The sequence below is a fragment of the Colias croceus genome, chromosome 11 (assembly GCF_905220415.1).
Source record: "Colias croceus chromosome 11, ilColCroc2.1".
NCBI classification, from domain to species: Eukaryota; Metazoa; Arthropoda; class Insecta; order Lepidoptera; family Pieridae; genus Colias; species Colias croceus.
Window position 1 is genome coordinate 222,247 of NC_059547.1, and position 18,498 is coordinate 240,744.

General features: G+C 35.3%; 2 protein-coding genes across 2 annotated transcripts in view; one reads left to right on the plus strand and one right to left on the minus strand.

Moving 5' to 3' along the window:
- Positions 1-2,577, plus strand: part of LOC123695634 — a 36,203-nt gene extending 33,626 nt beyond the window's left edge. The window contains exons 14-15 of the mRNA XM_045641539.1: positions 344-1,835; positions 2,150-2,577. Coding sequence (XP_045497495.1) covers positions 344-1,835; positions 2,150-2,485 — 1,828 coding nt within the window. The 3' untranslated portion in view covers positions 2,486-2,577. The remainder of the gene's footprint in view (positions 1-343; positions 1,836-2,149) is intronic.
- A 307-nt stretch (positions 2,578-2,884) lies between these two features.
- LOC123695635 lies at positions 2,885-10,321 on the minus strand. Its single transcript, XM_045641540.1, has 5 exons — positions 9,988-10,321; positions 7,975-9,093; positions 5,950-6,594; positions 3,540-5,760; positions 2,885-2,891 (listed from the first exon to the last, which is right to left on the minus strand). The coding sequence occupies exons 1-5, from the start codon at positions 10,319-10,321 to the stop codon at positions 2,885-2,887; spliced, it is 4,326 nt and encodes a 1,441-aa protein (XP_045497496.1).
- Positions 10,322-18,498: the final 8,177 nt, after the last annotated feature.

Sequence of the window (18,498 nt, forward strand, 5' to 3'; positions counted from 1 at the left end):
AAGCATTTAAATGCTTGTGTTAGAACGAACTCTTCCAACATTACACAGATACTTACTTTTTTGTGTGTTTGCAATACTTTTTTATATTTAACCATATTAAAATAATGTTAAATATCACTTTTTATTATATTAAGCGAACGTCGAGTACTATATTTTGATATTGATTAAGTATTTATGAGAGTTACTGTTTATATTTTAAATTGTAATCTGTAATTGTGCCAGAAATAAAATAAATCAATTATAATACTCATTTGTCCCAAACTAGATTTATTCAACTCTTAAACAATTAAACTAAATAAAAAATAACATAACTTAAAAACTAATAAAAGTTTCTTTATTACAGAGAAGAATGGGAGTACCTCAGATCACAGTCCGGCAGAACGGAGGACAACCAAGCGATAAGTAATCTATCGATAAACAGCAACGATAAGCCTTCAGAATCTCAACAAATATTCCTAGAACAGATAGCCACCGCGTGTCGCAAATTACTTCGTGACATGGACGTGTCGGCCGACAACGCGCTTGCACACCGGATATACGACCTTGAGGTCATCGAGCTGAACAGTGACGTCACCTTCATCATGATCTGCCCCCCGGCGGAGCAGGCCTGCTCTGTTCCCGGACAGAAGGAGATGCTCCTCCAGCGGGGCGACCTCTTGAGTCTGCCGATACAAGCCTTCGAAATGATCCACATGCAGACCTACCATCCGGACATCCTGCACAAATACTGCAAACTGAGCTGCATCCTGGAACTCGACATCGCAATGGCCGCGCACTCACACAGAGAAGCCTTTTCGTGTACCGAACTACAGACTACGAAGGAGAAGCTTACGAAGCTCGAAGAGTTGCAGAACAGTCTGAACCTGGTGTGGAAGTCGGAGCGGTGGCTCATGGACTTGATCAGTTTCGCGCGGGACAAAGACAAAGCGGGCCCTAATTCAGGAATTTTGCTCAAATATATACTCGAAAAGACGCCGTCCCAGATTTGCTCAGACACGGGAAGTTGTGATAAGGATGTTAATTTGAAGATAGATCTCCTACAGATACCTTGCCGAGATGGAAAAATAACTAAAACGTCGCCGGGAAGGGGCTCGTGGCCGGGCCCGGCGGGGAATGGTAACCACGCAAACTTGCACCCAGAATTTAGTAAATCGGAACAACAGCTCAGTATAGCTCCCCGACAAGCTTCAGTATCGACGCTCAACTTGAGTAGCTCTCAATACCTCACCGACAGCAAATTCGCGCGGAAAGGTAGCGCCGACTCACAATACACGCAATCTAGTGCAATGAGCAACAACTTTATGAGCAGTAACTCACAGTTCGACGTGAAATCCACTGGAACCCACACGAGTAATAACAGCAACCGTTTACCGCCGTCTCGAAGCGAGGACACTTTGGTTCTGCAGAACGAGAACATAGAACCGAAACCGCGGCCACACAGCATTAACACGACCATGTCGACAACTTCGAGTCCTCTACTAACTGTGAAACACAATATGTATTCAGGCAGTATGATTAGTGTTAGAACGGGAAATGAATCAGCGCAAAGTTTATCTTCTGATTCAGAAAGCCAGAGCTGTCCCAAACTACGCCCACCGAATTACAGAACCGTAATGCCGTCTAAAAGCATGACTAATGTGAAATCACCCGAAATAGACTTCACAGATACTGGGCAAGAGGTAAAGAGTCATAGTGTGAAGCGTCAGCCATTATTGGAGACACAGGAAGAAGATTTGAACAAGAAGGTGCCGAAGACTGAGGAGAAGCAAGACTCGGAGGAGCGGACCGACCCCACCTCGGAGAGACGGATCGTCGACCAGCCGGGAATATTGCAAGTAAGATTCGAATATAATTTAGTTACAGAGTCGATTTTTCTAAAAACTTGAATGAATCAGCAGCGTTTAGACGTATCTTATTCATAAATTGATACAAAAAAAGCTAATAACATAATAGTAAAATTATAATCATTTATAAATTTTCATACACAATTCATAACATTAGCAAAGCATAAATATTTTATGCTAGTCCAATTGAAAAATTTTCAACTTTAAGTTTGTTAGCTCTTTAATTATATCCAATTTAAAGTTTGATTTAATGTTAAAAAGTTTTGAGAAACAAATAAAAATTAATTATTTTTCGTAACTTGCAGGTATTCGCAGCATACGAGACAGGTCTAGCGGCGGGCACATCTCTCAAGCTCCACGTGACTCCACGAACAACCGCACGTGAGGTCATCGACCTGGTCGTGAAACAACTCAACATGGCCGCCGTGCTCAAGGGCAAACCCGGCCCTGTGTACCCGCCAGAGAGATTGCAGGATTTCTGCCTTGTAGCGGTTATTGGAGCAAGGGAAAGGTGTCTCAGGGATGACTTCAGACCCCTACAGTTGCAGAACCCTTGGCGTCGAGGTCGCCTGTACGTGCGGCTGAAGCATGACGTGCTCGCCGCGATACAGCACTCCGCCAAACAGCCCGCCTACATATAGATCTGTTTCTCCCTATATAATATGCGATCCAACTGAGAATATAAAGTTAACATTTTATAAATAGGATTTATTTAGATATCCTTTTTGCATATCGATAACGGTTTATATTATTTCTCTGATACTTAAATTTAAATACGAACGTTATTTATGTATTTTGAATTAATAGGATCGACGTCACAATATATATGGCGGCAAGTCGTTCCTATTCTCAGTTGGATCGCATATCTCCATTTATTCCAAACGTGAAAGAGCTATCAAAATTTGGGTACAGAAAACTAGATTAATTTAGCAGTGACATCGAATGGAGCAGAAGGTTGTGTTAATATAGATTATCGCAATAATCCGGAAAGTCGCTCGGCCGCGTTTATAGTTTATGTGAAGTTCCATACAATATAATGCTCAATTTCTGAAAGAAATATTCTTTTGAAGTGAAACTTTTTTATCGGGGTTGGAAAAAAATTTAGTGTAACTGTTCGGTCACTAAGGTTCAATTTAGATTGCGATAAACGGAATGGTGATTAGTAAAGAAAAATACGTCTTGCTTGTATGATGCTTTAATTACGACTGATTATGACAATTCAATCCGACATACCGCCCACCAAAACATATTGTTTTCAACTTAAATTCATTAACAAAAAATAAACGATAGCTTTGAAGTAACAAAATCTTAACTTAACAATAATTGAGTACAGTGGACTGTATAACTGTAAAACTATAATGATTAATTAGCTTTATGTTTTGGCAGGAATACATTAAGTTTTATGCAAAATCTTACATTAACTTTAGGTACCTAAATAAACATTCTTACTTCAGATACACATTAGATCTTCAAACAAGTAAAATTTAAACAATTCTCAACGTAACTTTCAAATATTTTGTAAAGTAATACAAACAAATAACTTCAAAATTAATGTGTTTACAATTTCTTATCTTCTTCTAATTTTTATATAAAGTAATTTAGTTTCAATAACAATCAATACATATTAATTTAGCTTGTAAATGTGTAATACATAACTCATTTCTTTTATTAATTTTATTTGGAAGTAAAACTAACTTTGATAACGGTCTCTTTAACTCTTTACTGCCCTTACATCTTACTGTTACTATTCGTACTAAACCATCTGAGCCGGGATGGACTTCTTTCACGCAACCTAATAACCATTTAGTAGGTGGTAAGTCCTCTTCCTTAATTACAACGACATCTCCAATATTTGGCGACTGAATGTTGGTGTACCATTTACTTCGTTGTTGTAATGTGTTTAAATACTCAGATCTCCAGCGGTGCCAAAAATCCTGAGTCATCTTTTGTATACATCGCCATCTTGTGAGTAGGCCAGCATCAGCTTGCTTATAATGAATATCGGGAACACCAATCAATGGTTCGCCAATAAGAAAATGTCCAGGTGTGAGTGGTGTTAGTGTGTCGATAGTCTCGTCTAGTTGGCAAAGTGGACGAGAATTAAGACACGCTTCTACTTGGGCCAATAGTGTAGACATTTCTTCATATGTTAGTTTTGTGTCTTTATTTACTCTTATCAAGTGCCTCTTAGTTGATTGTACACCAGCTTCCCATAAACCGCCATAATTTGGCATCCTCGGTGGAATAAAATGCCATGTAGTTCCATCATTTGCCAATATAGCTGCTACTTCACTTGTAATGTTAGCCTGTCCTTTATCAAATAATTCTCTAAGCTCTTTAGCGGCACCAACAAAATTGGTGCCGTTATCACTCCATAAATTTTCACAGTGACCCCTTCTAGCCACGAATCTACGAAATGCTGCAATGAATGCTTGTGCAGTTAAATCTGTAACGGCTTCAAGGTGTATTGCTCTTGTCGACATACAAACAAACAAACAGATGTAGCCTTTCGTGCAATGGTGACCTCGCCCTCTTGATGTTTTTAAATAAATAGGGCCTGCGTAGTCGACACCTGAATTCAAAAAGGCTCTATTTTGATTGACTCTCATAGCAGGAAGTTCTCCCATTTTCTGAGTTCTAATCTTCGCCTTATCAATTATGCAGGTTTTGCAAGTTCGAATGCATTGCCTTACAGCAGCCTTAAGGTTAACAATCCAAAATCTGGTACGTATAAATGACATCATTAACTGTATACCACCGTGTAACGTTCTAACATGAGCATCTTGTATTATTAATTTAGCTAAATGCACCTTCTGCGGTATGATTATGGGATGTTTTGTAGATTCCTCTATATTTGCTTTTTGTAATCTTCCGCCAACCTTCATGATCCCATTTTTATCTAAAAATGGAGAAAGTTTGACTAGTGTACTTCTGGGTTTAACTCTTCCTTCCTTCTCTATATCATCCAAATCTTTTTTATAAATAAGTCCTTGATAATATTTAATACACATCTTTAATACTTCTTCCATTTCTTCTACTTGTATGTATCTTTCTTTCTGACATTCTTCCTTAGGTCTCAAAAATCTTCTGCAATATGACAAAACTCTTTTCATCCGAGATAAACTCGAAAATCTTTCCCAAATTGGTATTTCAAAATCGTCTTCCTTTGTGTTGTGTAAACTCTTCAATTCTAAATCTGTTTCTGGAATATCTGTTTTTGTTGTGTTAGCGTTACTTTTATCTTTCAGCCATTCTGGTCCATTCCACCAAAGGTTCGCACTTTTCAATTCGCAAGCTTTAATTCCTCTTGACGCGATATCTGCTGGGTTCTCAGCGGATCGTATATGATTCCATCTGCAGCAGTCTACAACTCTCAAAACATCTGCCACACGATTAGCGACAAAAGTCTTCCACTTACTTGGGTGAGACTGCAGCCACGACAAAACTACCATTGAATCTGTATAAGCGTATATCTGCGTGTTCGCCAGTTTAAGTAGATTTGATGTTTCTTCAATGACTTCTGCCAAAAGCGCTGCTGCACATAACTCCAGTCTAGGTACGGTAAGCTGTTTCAACGGAGCAACTCTTGTGCGAGATGCTATCATGGTAACATAGACATCATCTCTTTCATCGACGACTCTAAGGTAAACGACAGCTGCGTATGATTTCGTTGAAGCGTCTGCGAAACCATGTATCTCCACCACTTTACTTCTGGGAGCTGTGTGAAACCATCGTGGGACTTCAAGCGATTGTAGTTCAAGTAAGTTATCTCTATAGCATTTCCATTCTTCTATTATGTTGCAGGGTAACTCATCATCCCATCCCTTGTTACAAAGCCAAAGTTTTTGCATCATGACCTTTGCTACTATTACTACAGGAGATAACCACCCAAAAGGGTCAAACAAACGTGCAACATCTGAGAGAATAGACCTTTTTGTCACAGGAAGTATTAATTCAGGTAAGTCTATAGTTATTTTAAATGTATCACTTCTTCTATCCCATGTTAAGCCTAATATTTTTATTATTTTATCTAGTTTGATTTCTAAATTTTCTCTCATTATATTATCATCTTCTTTTATGTATTGTATGACTTCTTCAGCATTACTAGACCACTTTTGCATGTTAAATCCTCCTCTTTTTAATACAATCTTTATTTCTTCACAGAGCTTCTTTGCATTTTCTACATCTTCATGACCCCCCATTAGATCATCAACGTAAAATGATGTTTGAATCGCATTAGCAGCTTCAGGATATTCTAGCATTTCATCATTTGCTAATTGTTTCAGTGTTCTGACGGCAAGGAATGGTGCTGCGGCCGTTCCGAACGTAACCGTTAAAAGTTTATAACTTCTTAATTCCTCGTCTGGATTGTCTCTCCAAACAATGCATTGTAATTTTGAGTGGTCTTCAGACATCTTAACCATTCTGTACATCTTTGTTATGTCTCCAACGAAGCAAATCTTATTAATTCTCCATAAAGTAATAAGACTGCGAAGATCTCTTTGTAGAACAGGACCTACTCGCATTAAATCATTCAGTGATAAACCGTTGGAGCCCTTAGCTGAAGCATCGAAGACTACACGGACCTTTGTAGTCTCCTTGTCTTGTCGAATGACAGCATGATGAGGTAAGTATATAGTGTTCTTATCATCATCATCTTCTAACTTCTTCATGTGACCCATACTTATATACTCTTTTATAACCTTTGCGTATTCTTCTTTTAGTGATTTGTCTTTAGCAAATTTTCTTTCTAATTAAAATAAATAAATAAAAATAAAAACTTTATTTATTTGCCTTCACAACTTATACTATTACAATAGAACAAAATATGTAAACGTGTAGCATTTACGTTGTGAAGGACTAGTGTCTGAAATAGGTCTGTGAAAGACCTGTAGTACAGATCACTAGCCCCCCTCGCGGATGATACTACTTAAATACATTTATAACTTAACATAATAAACAAATGGCAAGAAGAGAAAAAACAAAACAATAGACTGAACTTAATATCTACTTCTACTTAAAATAATATAGACCTATTAATACGTGACCAGTGTATGTGTAATTGTGTAGTGAGTGTTTGTCTGCATGTATGTGTGCGCGTGTAATATGTATGTTTGTATGTGTGGGTGTGTGAATGTGTTAGTTTGTGTGTGCGTCTGCGTGTATGTGTGAGTGCGTCTATGCGTGCGTTTTTGCGTTTGTGCGTGTGTGTGTCATATATAGAAAGATGTATAAACAGTGCGGAATAAACATTAAGTTTTTATGTTTAAAAGATTTTCAGTTTGTTGGTAGTCTAGGGTTTTCAAATAATTACTTACGGCTGATTTACAATTATATTTATTTTTAGGATATATGTTTAACGTTTTATTTATTAGGTTATAAAGAAAAGGTCCCATGAAGCAGAAAAAATTGTGTGAATGAAAGCTTTTGAATTGTAAGGTCGGGCATATCTTATCTTTGCGACGTTGGCTAAATTGTAGGTTTTTGTCAAAAACTAGTTGAGAATGCTGTTTTAAGATTGTTTGTAGTATAAACGATTGTCTAACCGTCAGCAAGTCCCACTTTTTGTATAGTTCGGTGGTAGGGAAACGGTAAGGGAGACCAGCACCAACTTTGAGGATCGAGCGCTGGGCTCGCTCAACTTCTATGAGGTAACTCTTTGCACTACCGCCCCAAGATGTTATACAATAATTTATCAAAGAGCTACCTAGGGCAAAGTAAACCATTTTAATGACTTGGTGATCACCTATATGTCTTAAGCCCTTAAATATGTAAATTAATTTACGCAGTCTTGTTACAAGTACATTTATATGTGGTTTGAAAGATAGGAGCTGATCAATGGTTATGCCCAGATATTTAATAGTTTCAGTCCTCTCGAGTATTGGACATTGGCAATTCGGAAGAATGGATGAACAAGAGTGAGCTGCAATAGCAAAAGATGAAGATGGAAGCATTTTATTTCTATGTGCAAAAACCATATATTTTGTTTTCATTACGTTTAACGTTAGGATGTTGCGTTGGAGCCAGTTACAGACAGTATTAAATCCCTGTTGAGCGTAATTGAATACCTCCTCCCATGAATTACCAACAAAGAAAAGGGCAGTGTCATCGGCAAAAGTGATGACTTTACCATGTGGGAGATTGAGGTTGCACAAGCCATTGATATAAATCAAGAAGAGCGTTGGTCCGAGTATACTTCCTTGAGGAATTCCATATTTAACTGATAATTCATCACTAGTTGCATCACTATTTAGCCTGACACGTTGTCTTCTATCAGTCAAATAGTCACTGATTAGTTTTAATGGGATGTCACGTACACCGATACTTTCTAGTTTATCTAATAGGTGAGGGATAGAGACCGTGTCGAATGCTTTTGCCAAATCAAGTAATTGTTTGAACCTCTTTATTGCAGTATCCTTAGTATTTCCTATTTGTTCAATTGTTTCTTCTAAACTTTGCTTTAAAGGTAGTTGTACTATATATCTTCCTTCGTGATCTCTTTGGGTTGTTTTTGTATATATATCTTCACATTCTTCTTCTTCTTTTGTAAATATCTTCTTCTTGTTGTATAAGAACGTGTCTATTTCCCAAAAAGATTTAAGTAAGTCATTGTCTTCTCTGATGAACATACTTCTTATTGTTTTCGTGTTGTTACGGTCAGCATGTGTAGTCTGGCCAGACAAGATCCAACCCAGACTAGTCTTTTGGGTTACTAAACCGTTGTGTAGGCGTATGATGCCATCTTCAATAATTCTTGTAAAAACTTCTACACCTAGTAAAAGGTCAATGCTGCCAGGTGTTCCGTAAGTAGGGTCAGCTAAATCTATAGTTTCTATTTCCATCTGCAGTGAGATCTTCTTGGCAGGCAGAATAGATGATATAGTTTTCATCACGTAAGCTTCCATTTCAATAGGCGACGATTTAGTGTGTAATGACAATTGGACCTTATACTTCAAATCTTGTTTTTCTTCACCTATACCCGATACTGTACCATGTACTCTTTTCTTCTTTAGGTTTAATAAATCGACAACTCTTGACGTGATGAAAGACGCTTCTGATCCCTGGTCTACAAGTGCACGAAAACGATGAAGTTCACCTGACTTGCCTTTTATGTAGACTATCGCCGTAGCAAGTAGAACCCTTTTACTAGATTGTGCTTCGCTTGAGTAATGCGCTGTGACTTGTGCTTCTGATGTTGATGCGCTTGTTGGAGTCGTTGTGTTTGTGTAATCAATCCCTTGCTTCTTGTCTAAGTGTAATAGGGAATGATGTCTTCTTCTACAAATTCTGCAAGACGTTTGTTGTTTACAATGTGGAACGGTGTGATTGGGAACTAAACAATTAAAACATAGCTTATTCTTGAGTGCAAATTGATGTCTGTCTTCAATAGTTTGTTTAGAAAATTCGTTGCAGTGATAAATATAATGACTTTGTTGACAAAAGATACACATCGGCTGATTGTTACTTATTAAATGTGAATTCTTAATATTCTTAGCGGCATGGAATGATCTTTGTGTTGACGGTCTATCTTTATTTGTCGTTTGTTGACTGTTCGATGTTATCATTTCCAAGGTGCGATACTTTAACTCAAGAAATTTATTTAAATCTTTCCAACTAGGCAACTCTTCCGATTCTTGTTGATAAATATATTCTTCCCATGATTTGTGTGTCTCCTGGTCTAATTTTTGTAGAATAATATAAATTAAAATTGGACCCCATGTATCGGTAGAAATGTGCATATTTTGTAGACTATTTAAACATTCATTAGTTGTGTCCAAAATGAATTTAATTTGTATCGATGTTTGTGTATTTACCTTACGTATGCCAAAAAATCTTTTAAATATGGAGTTTATAATAATCCTTTTATTACCATAACGCTTCTTTAAAGTGTCCCAAGCTTGTTCATAATTATTTTCGGTTACATTAATATGTTTCAATAAAGATGCGGCTTCACCGGTAACACTTAACTTAAGATAATGTAACTTCTGTACCTTTGATAATGACGAATTATTATGCACAAGTGTAGTAAACAAATCTTGATATGATAAAAATTCATCGTATCTTCCTGAGAAAGTAGGTAACTCGATGTGTGGAAGTTTCACCCCCGAAATACACGGTTCGACCACTGAAACACCCATTTCACCTTGCTGCATCACGTTTTTATTCGCACCCAATAAATCTATCATGTCCGCTTTAAAGTTGATATACACATCTTCGTATTTATAATATTCTTCGTTTAAAAAATAAGGAATCACGCCGCGCTGATCTCTCGTCGTACGTTTTGATAATTGCAAATGTGCTTCATTAAATAACTTCCAATAGTCTTCTATACACTCCAAACGTGCTTTAATATAGCCCTCCGTTAATCTGACTTTAGGTGACTTTTTAAAATTAATTTGTGTCTTTTGTAACTTCGATGCTAAATCTTCTAACATGTTAATATAACTTTCTTGTTCGGACGTAATAGTAGTAGCCATTATGTTTCATTAAATTCTTAAATATTATCTTCTTATAAATGCAACGATTCACTTCAAAATCTTGACTTTTAAATAAAAAATTATAACTTCTTTTGTCTTGACATCAATTGTAACGAAACTTCGCTAACTCGTAACTCGTAAACAACTTTTTCTGTATAGGATTGCTCGCCGGCCGATGCACTATTGTTCTCGTTATCGCAAAACTATCCGGCTCGTTATAGGCCATATGTTCGGTCACTAAGGTTCAATTTAGATTGCGATAAACGGAATGGTGATTAGTAAAGAAAAATACGTCTTGCTTGTATGATGCTTTAATTACGACTGATTATGACAATTCAATCCGACAGTAACATTTTTTCGTTACGCGTGACATTTTTCCGTTACGCGCCATCTTTTTCTTATCCCTACCACGCGTGATTCGACGTATCTCTATAAAGTTGCATATAGTAAATTATTTTTTTGAAAAATAAGGTCATAAAGAAGTTTCACTTCTTACGTAGTACATTTTTTTATGAAAATAATACACATTAATAATTGTACGACCAAAATTAAGTTAATAGTAAATCGTTATCGTACTCCCAAAGAGACAGATTGCTAGACGGAATCCTTCCTAATAAATATCATACTTTGTAAACTAGTACCTTTCGTACTGTACGTAACCGTGTTTAAATTGTTAGTTATATATAATAAATGTATACAATACATTTGATAAATGAGATCGACTCCGCTAATATATCTGTTAAACAACAATATACTTGTACATAATATCTAATTTATCAAATTGTAATGAATTGTAAATCGAATAAATATGCGGTAGAGTACAGTTATTTTAGTTAATAAAGTATTAATTATAGACATAGAGTGAGAGAAAAACACCATTTTATTGTAATGAAAGTGTCCATGTATGTCATACGTCGCTCGTCCGCGTCCAACGCAAGGTGTAACAACACTTATCTCTTTAGTTAAGGGCTGATTTTTCAATCCTTGGTTAAAACTTATTCATCGAATAACGTATTAAACTACCATTTCAAAAATGTATGCTAATTGTCCGTATATGACAGTTTTCACATACATTTTAAAATAAACTTTATTGGACGGATAAATTTTAACCAAGGATTTAAAAATCGACCCTAAATAGTCCATCGAGGCTAACAGTAGTTTAATTTCGGTGCCAATCCTTATTTGTTGATGCTTTAATAGTATATATATATAAAGTTAGGGAACGAACACAATTTATGGTGCTTAAATAATGCTTTTAAACCATAACTTTGAATTCTTATGACCAAAACGAATAATATTATGTTGATGAAAATACAAAATACATTTGCAGCGATAGTTCATTGACTAGTCCCTACAGTATTGTATATGTTTTATGTGTTGTTTAGTTGAATTCATATCTTTGTATGTTGAGCTTCAAAATATTGATAATATATTTTATATACAATCTCAAAATGTAAAGTATTTTATTATTTAACAAAAATATTGTTTAAGCAGAAGTATTGTACGCGCGGCGAGAGTTTGGCTTTGACCTTCGGGTGGAGGGGGTTACTGCGCAACGCACACAATACTTTTCCCCGCCCCGCACCCCGTTGATACCCAATTTCTGATTTCTGCGCAATAACGGTCAAAGCCAAACTTTCGCCGCGCGATCTGTACCTTTTGTTATTGTTTTTAATAAAAGTATTATTATTAATCTAAATATTTTTATATAATTGAATAGCCATATTACAAACGACAGTCAAAAGAGTTATTCTCTTCATATGTAAAACCAAACTTATTGTAAAGACAAATTCCATTAAAATACTCAAGTTCTCATTACAACCAAATCGAATTGTACAGTAAATGTAGTCAAATGAAATATTATGTATTTAGATGTAGAAAATAAAATTGTATCAACGATTCGAGCCATACTTAGATCGCAATTAATTATAAAGCCTAATAGTACGGGAGCTAGCAACGTTTAAAAAAAAGTCATTTTAGTATAGTTGGGTTTTTGATATACTGTTTCTCTTGCTATTTCGGTTAGAGTCCGGGCTGTCTGGCTGGCCGCAGTGGTTGCGTTTATTAGTGCGCATCTTATCTGCACAGGAAAATATCCTTAATTTAAAGTCATTTTTTAACGCGTAATTTTTAATCTTTTGCCTTTAGATAGATCCATCAGACATAATTTTTTTATTGCAAGACGTTTTTTTCGTTGTACTAAAATAGGTGCCATACGCAATTTTTATTTAAAAATAACTAAAATGTCATCGAAATAAGTGAAATTACATCAACATGAGTCCGCTTAAAAGGTAAGTAATAACTTTATTATTTATATTATATTATCCTTTTTTAATACTTATATTGAATAATTAGTAAACTAATATTTTTAATAGATGGTTTCATATTTATTACACTTTTGGGTATAAATATGAATTTGATGATATTTGTATTTTCTAGTGTTTGATTTTAAGCGAGTATTATACATTTTGAAATTAAAGACTTGGGAAAATAATACAATGAATAAATCGCGTTTAAAATCCGTTAATCTTTAATTTCTTGATGATATTTGGTTTTTATCAAGTTTACATTAACGTCCTATTTGAGGTTCGTTGGGAAAAAGGAGGTGATATGGTAGATTGTTGCAAAAAACTGTAAATAGTAAAATGAATATTGTATATAGTATAAGTAACACAGTGATTACTTATCCTTCACTGGGACTCATGTTGATGGAATTTCACTTATTTCGATGATATTTTAATTATTTTGAAATAAAAATTGCGTCTGGCACCTATTTAACAACGAAAAAAACGTCTTGCAATAAAAAATGTATGTCTAATGGATCTATCTAAAGGCAAACGATTAAAAATTACGCGTTAAAAAATGACTTTAAATTAAGGATATTTTCCTGTGCAGATAAGATGCGCACTAATAAACGCAACCACTGCGGCCAGCCAGACAGCCCGGACTGTAATCGAAATAGCAAGAGGAACAGCATATCAAAGAACCAACTATACTAAAATGCTCACTTGTCAACGTTGCTACCTCCTAGAATATAAGTAAATGTCTTATGAATTTAAATGTTAATATAAATGTGTTTTATTTTATTATTATTGGTATTCACCCCAGTCGCGGTGTTGTATATTAGACATTAGAAGAGTGGATGAAATATTGCACAAAAATAAATGTATTTCAAATCTTATATTTGTTTTCTTTCTTTCTTTTGCATAAAAAAATCAATAAACTTAATTATGTGTCAGCCCAAAGGATATTGAGCCTCCTATAGTATAGGAGGTAGCAACGTTTTCGAGAGATGATTTTAGAACAGGTGGTATTTTGATATCTCTTTCTCTTTCCGTTCAGAGTCCGGACTGTCTGCCTGGCGGCAGTGGTTGCGTTTTAATAAACGCACTAATGTGCGCATCTTATCTGCAGAGGAAAATATTTTTAACTGTATAGTACAGTTTACTTTTACCTTTAGATAGACCAATGAGGTACTAAGTACTAAAGAGGACATCGCCACTACACTATTTGTAACACGAGTTGAGCCAAGCGTCTCAAACTCATTTAGTCTGTACCGGACTGAACCACCCGCTTGCAACACGTGCTATTAGATTGCTTTTATTAGTGCGCATCTTATGTGCTGTGCAGATAAGATGCGCACTATTAAACGCTACCACTACCGCCAGGCAGACAGCCCGGACTAACCGAAATAGCAAGAGAAACAGTATATCAAAAAACCAACTATTCTAAAATTCTTTTTTTTTTTCAAACGTTGCTATGCTAGCTCCCGTACCATTTAGAGCTAGCAATTATTTATGATTATGCCTAAAGTTGACTTTTGTTAGGGAGTGAACTTCTGTGCGTAGTACTATTATAATAATTATATTAAGTGGTAGAGTGATTTTAAAACCTTAATAATCAAACTTTCTCCATTATTAGTACAAAATTGCATAATCTATATCCATACATACAAATATTATTAAGCTGAAGAGTTTGTTTGTTTGTACGCGCTAATCTCAGTAACTAACTGGTCCGATTAGAAAAATTCTTTCGGTGTTAGATTTCCCATATTTTATCGAGGAAGGTTAAAGGCTAAAATATTATATCATCACGCTAAGAACAACAAGAGCGGAGCAATGCGGGTGAAACCGCGGGGCACAGCTTGTAATAATATAAAATTATAATTTTTAAGACTATACGTAGTCGAGGACTAGTTAATACATAAATAATAATTAAATCAAAATCTGTAGGTACAGTAGTTTTTGCGAAAGCCGGAGTCAGTATCTAAAGTAATTTATATTCCTCTCCTCCTTATTATATAAAATTTATATACTAATAGGATTTATTTATATAATAATTATATAATAGGATTTATTTATATAATTATTATTAATAACACGAAAGATTCTGTGTCGTGTATAAAATCAGTTTCAGATAGGTTAGTAGGTAATAATCCTACACAAAATTCTAATATCGCAATGTCTAACCAATGTTATTCAAATTATTTTATATCTATTCATTAGTTAGGTCCAAAATATATTACTCAGATACATATTTGTGTTGAAGCTGCTAAGGGCTAAGGCAGAACAATAACTTTTGCCGATCCAACTTCTTTCTACGTTGGTAATAACAACGGGTCACCATGGACTTTGATTGCAAAGCATTAAATTTCGGTAGGTATTTAGGTCGTAATTAGACGGAAAAAAATATATGGCATGAAAAACTTTGCTTTTGTGCTTAGAAGACTGATTGAACGAAATTTTTAAAAATCTCGGATATTAATTTTTGACTGAAAATAAAACTATTGAAATAAAAATGTTTATTATTTTTATTAAGTTTTACTATCAAATTAGCTTACAGAAAAGTGGAAAATAACTTAAAAGTGCACACTTTTACTTTTTCTTTTATGTTCATAGCTACTTTCTCTCAATAAACCCCAAATATAGTCGCCCATCATGTTTTCATTGTATTGGCCTTGATAGCGTTGTTCAAAATTCATGATGTCCTGATGGAAACGTTCTCCTTGCTCTTCGGAATAGGCTCCCATATTGTTTTTAAATTTATCCAAATGAGCATGCAGCATAATATGTACTTTTAATGACATCCTGCAGCCCATGGCCTTAAAATTTGTAAGCATATCCTCAACCAACTTTTCGTAGTTTTCAGCTTTATTATTTCCTAAAAATTCAGAAACTACTTACTGCTTTAAAACTGTTCCAAGTTGCTTTTTGAGTACGATTCAGCAACGTTGGAAATTTTTCATCGGCGAAAATCTGTCTTATTTGCGGACCAACAAAAACCCCAGCTTTAACCTTTGCTTCCGATAACTTCGGAAAAAAAATTTTTAAGTATCACAAAAGCAAACTTTATACTGAAAAAAAAGTATTTTCTTTTCGTTTTTTTGCATAACTAACTGGAAAATAATAGTATAAACTTTAGGACAAAGAACGAAAATTTTTTTGTCGAGTCGTGTAATAGATCGGCTTCAAGGGATTAATAAAACCACAATGTAATTTTAATTTATTAATTACATAAAGTTAAGTAATATTATCATTTTGATTATAGTTAACAATGATATAACAGGATATAACAAAATAAGGCTGATTACAATGGGATCATCTTTATTATTGTTTGAAGTGTCGTCTTTGAAGTGTCGTGCGTGAGGTGTCGTGTGTGATGTGTCGTATGTGAAGTGTCGTGTTGAAGTGTCGTGTTTGAAGTGTCGTGTGTGAAGTGTCGTGTTTGAAGTGTCGTCTTTGAAGTGCCGTGTGTGAAGTGTCGTGTGTGAAGTGTCGTGTTTGAAGTGTCGTGTGTGATGTGTCGTGTGTGAAGTGTCGTGTATGAAGTGTCGAATTTGAAGTGTCAGGTGTTATGTATCGTATTCGTAGTGTCTGTGTGTAGTGTCGGGTATTAGGTGTCGAGTTTTAAGTGTCGTGTATGAAGTGTCGAGTTTGAAGTGTCGTGTATGAAGTGTCGATTTTGTAGTGTCGTGTAAGAAGTGTCGAGTTTGAAGTGTCAGGTGTTATGTATCGTATTCGTAGTGTCTGTGTGTAGTGTCGGGTATTAAGTGTCAAGTTTGAAGTGTCGTGTATGAAGTGTCGAGTTTGAAGTGTCGTGTATGAAGTGTCGATTTTGAAGTGTCAGGTGTTGAGTATCGTATTCGTAGTGTCTGTGTGTAGTGTCGGGTATTAAGTGCGAGTTTGAAGTGTCGTGTATGAAGTGTCGAGTTTGAAGTGTCGTGTATGAAGTGTCGAGTGTTTGAAGTGTCGTGTATGAAGTGTCGAGTTTGCTTTGTGTATGTACTGCAACTGATGATGACGATGTAGATAATAAAAGTTTCACTTTAAAAATAAAATAAAACGTCCACACTGGGTTTATCGACTCGGTTACAGAAGATTGCATGATAGCCAATTTCACATGATAGAATAATATGTTAAACCTAAATTCCTTGCAATTATTAATATTATTTTTCATTTTTTTTGGGACCGAATCGAGAAATTCCGTAACGAAAAAACCTCACGCTCCCCACTCCGACGGGCTCGGAGGTGTGGCTTGATTACTTTTTGGCTGCGAAATTTGTCTTCCTTATATAAAATGTTCTAAACTATCAGATAAAAAAAATCATGCATATTCCCTATTCTTGAAAGAGAGAACAATTGGATCAAGGTCGACCTGTGATTTTAACACAGGATTTTAACCCAAGGGCGGATCCAGCTTTAGTGCCAGGGGGGGGTCACATAGTCGTGGTCAATTTACAAAAGCTATGTTTTGATAATTTAATTGATACGTAGATTTAAAAAAAAAACGGTCAAGTGCGAGTCGGATTCGCGAACCAAGAGTTCCGTACAAACATTTTTAATTTTAAATTTATGCTTTTTGCAAATTTTCCTTTATCTGTGTTATAAGACGTAACTTTCTACAAAATATCAAGATTCTGTGTTCACGGGAAGTACCCTGTAGGTTTTGATTCCTGGCGACACTTGAGAATGTTGATAAGCATGGTTCAGTAGTTGTACGTTGTTGTCATAAATGTATGTTTTAGCAATTTTTCATCCATCTGTGCTGACATTGCTTTTAACCAAATTTCAAGACTCGTGTTCACGGGAAGTAGTACAATACAGGTTTTGATTCCCTTGCCGATAAGGTCGAAATTTGCGATAATTTTCAGCATAAACGGCTACATCTTTTGATTGCGTTGGCTTATAAGTTTGATTTTTTCACAGCTTTAAGGAACCGTAGATTTGATTATTCGGTATAAATTTCAGATTGATACCTCCACGCGATCCTGAGAAAAAGGGTCTTGACAGGCAGACAAACTTAAAAATTGTTCAAGATATATTTAATTAAAAAATATATAGATTTTGCAATTATTCGTGTATCTGTACTATAAGATGTTACTTCGTACCGAATTTCAAGATTCTGAGTTTACGGAAAGTACCCTGTAGGTTTTGAGTTTTGATACCCTTGTGAATGTCGAAATTTGTGAAATTTTGCGGCATTTACGGCTGTATCTTCTGATTCGTTGACATAGAAGTTTGATTTTATTATAGCTTAAAGCTATCATAGACTTGAGTTTTTGGCATGAATATCAATTTAATACTTGTAAGCGTTCATGAGTAACAGGGTTGTAAGTTTAAATTTTTTTTTAATATTTTTTTTATAATATTCTAAGTAAAAATTCATTTTTTTCGCAATTAGTAAACAAAGTCGTTTTCTCTGTGCATATGTCCCTTTGTATGATTAAATCTTTAAAACTACGCAACGAATTTTTATGCGGTTTTTTTAAAGATAGAGTGATTCAAGAGGAATAGTATATAATTTATAAGTGTTTAGACAAAGCGGGCGAAGCCGCGGGCTAGCTAGTCTGCGTTATAAGATGTTACATTGTACTACATTTCATGACTCTGTGTACTCGGGAACTACCCTGTAGGCTTTGATTTCCTAGGGAGTGTCGAATTTTGCGAAAAATTTCAGCATTTACAGCTGCATCTTTTGATTGCATTGGCTTATACGTTTGAATTTTTCACAGCATCAAGGGACCGTAGACCGTAGGATTTCGACATTAGCAAAGGAATCAATACCTGCAGGGAGCACCCTGTCCCGTAAACACAAAGTCTTGAAATTGAGTTAAAAAGTATCGTCTTATAGCACAGATGTAGGAATAACTGCAAAAACCCTAATTATTTAATTAAATT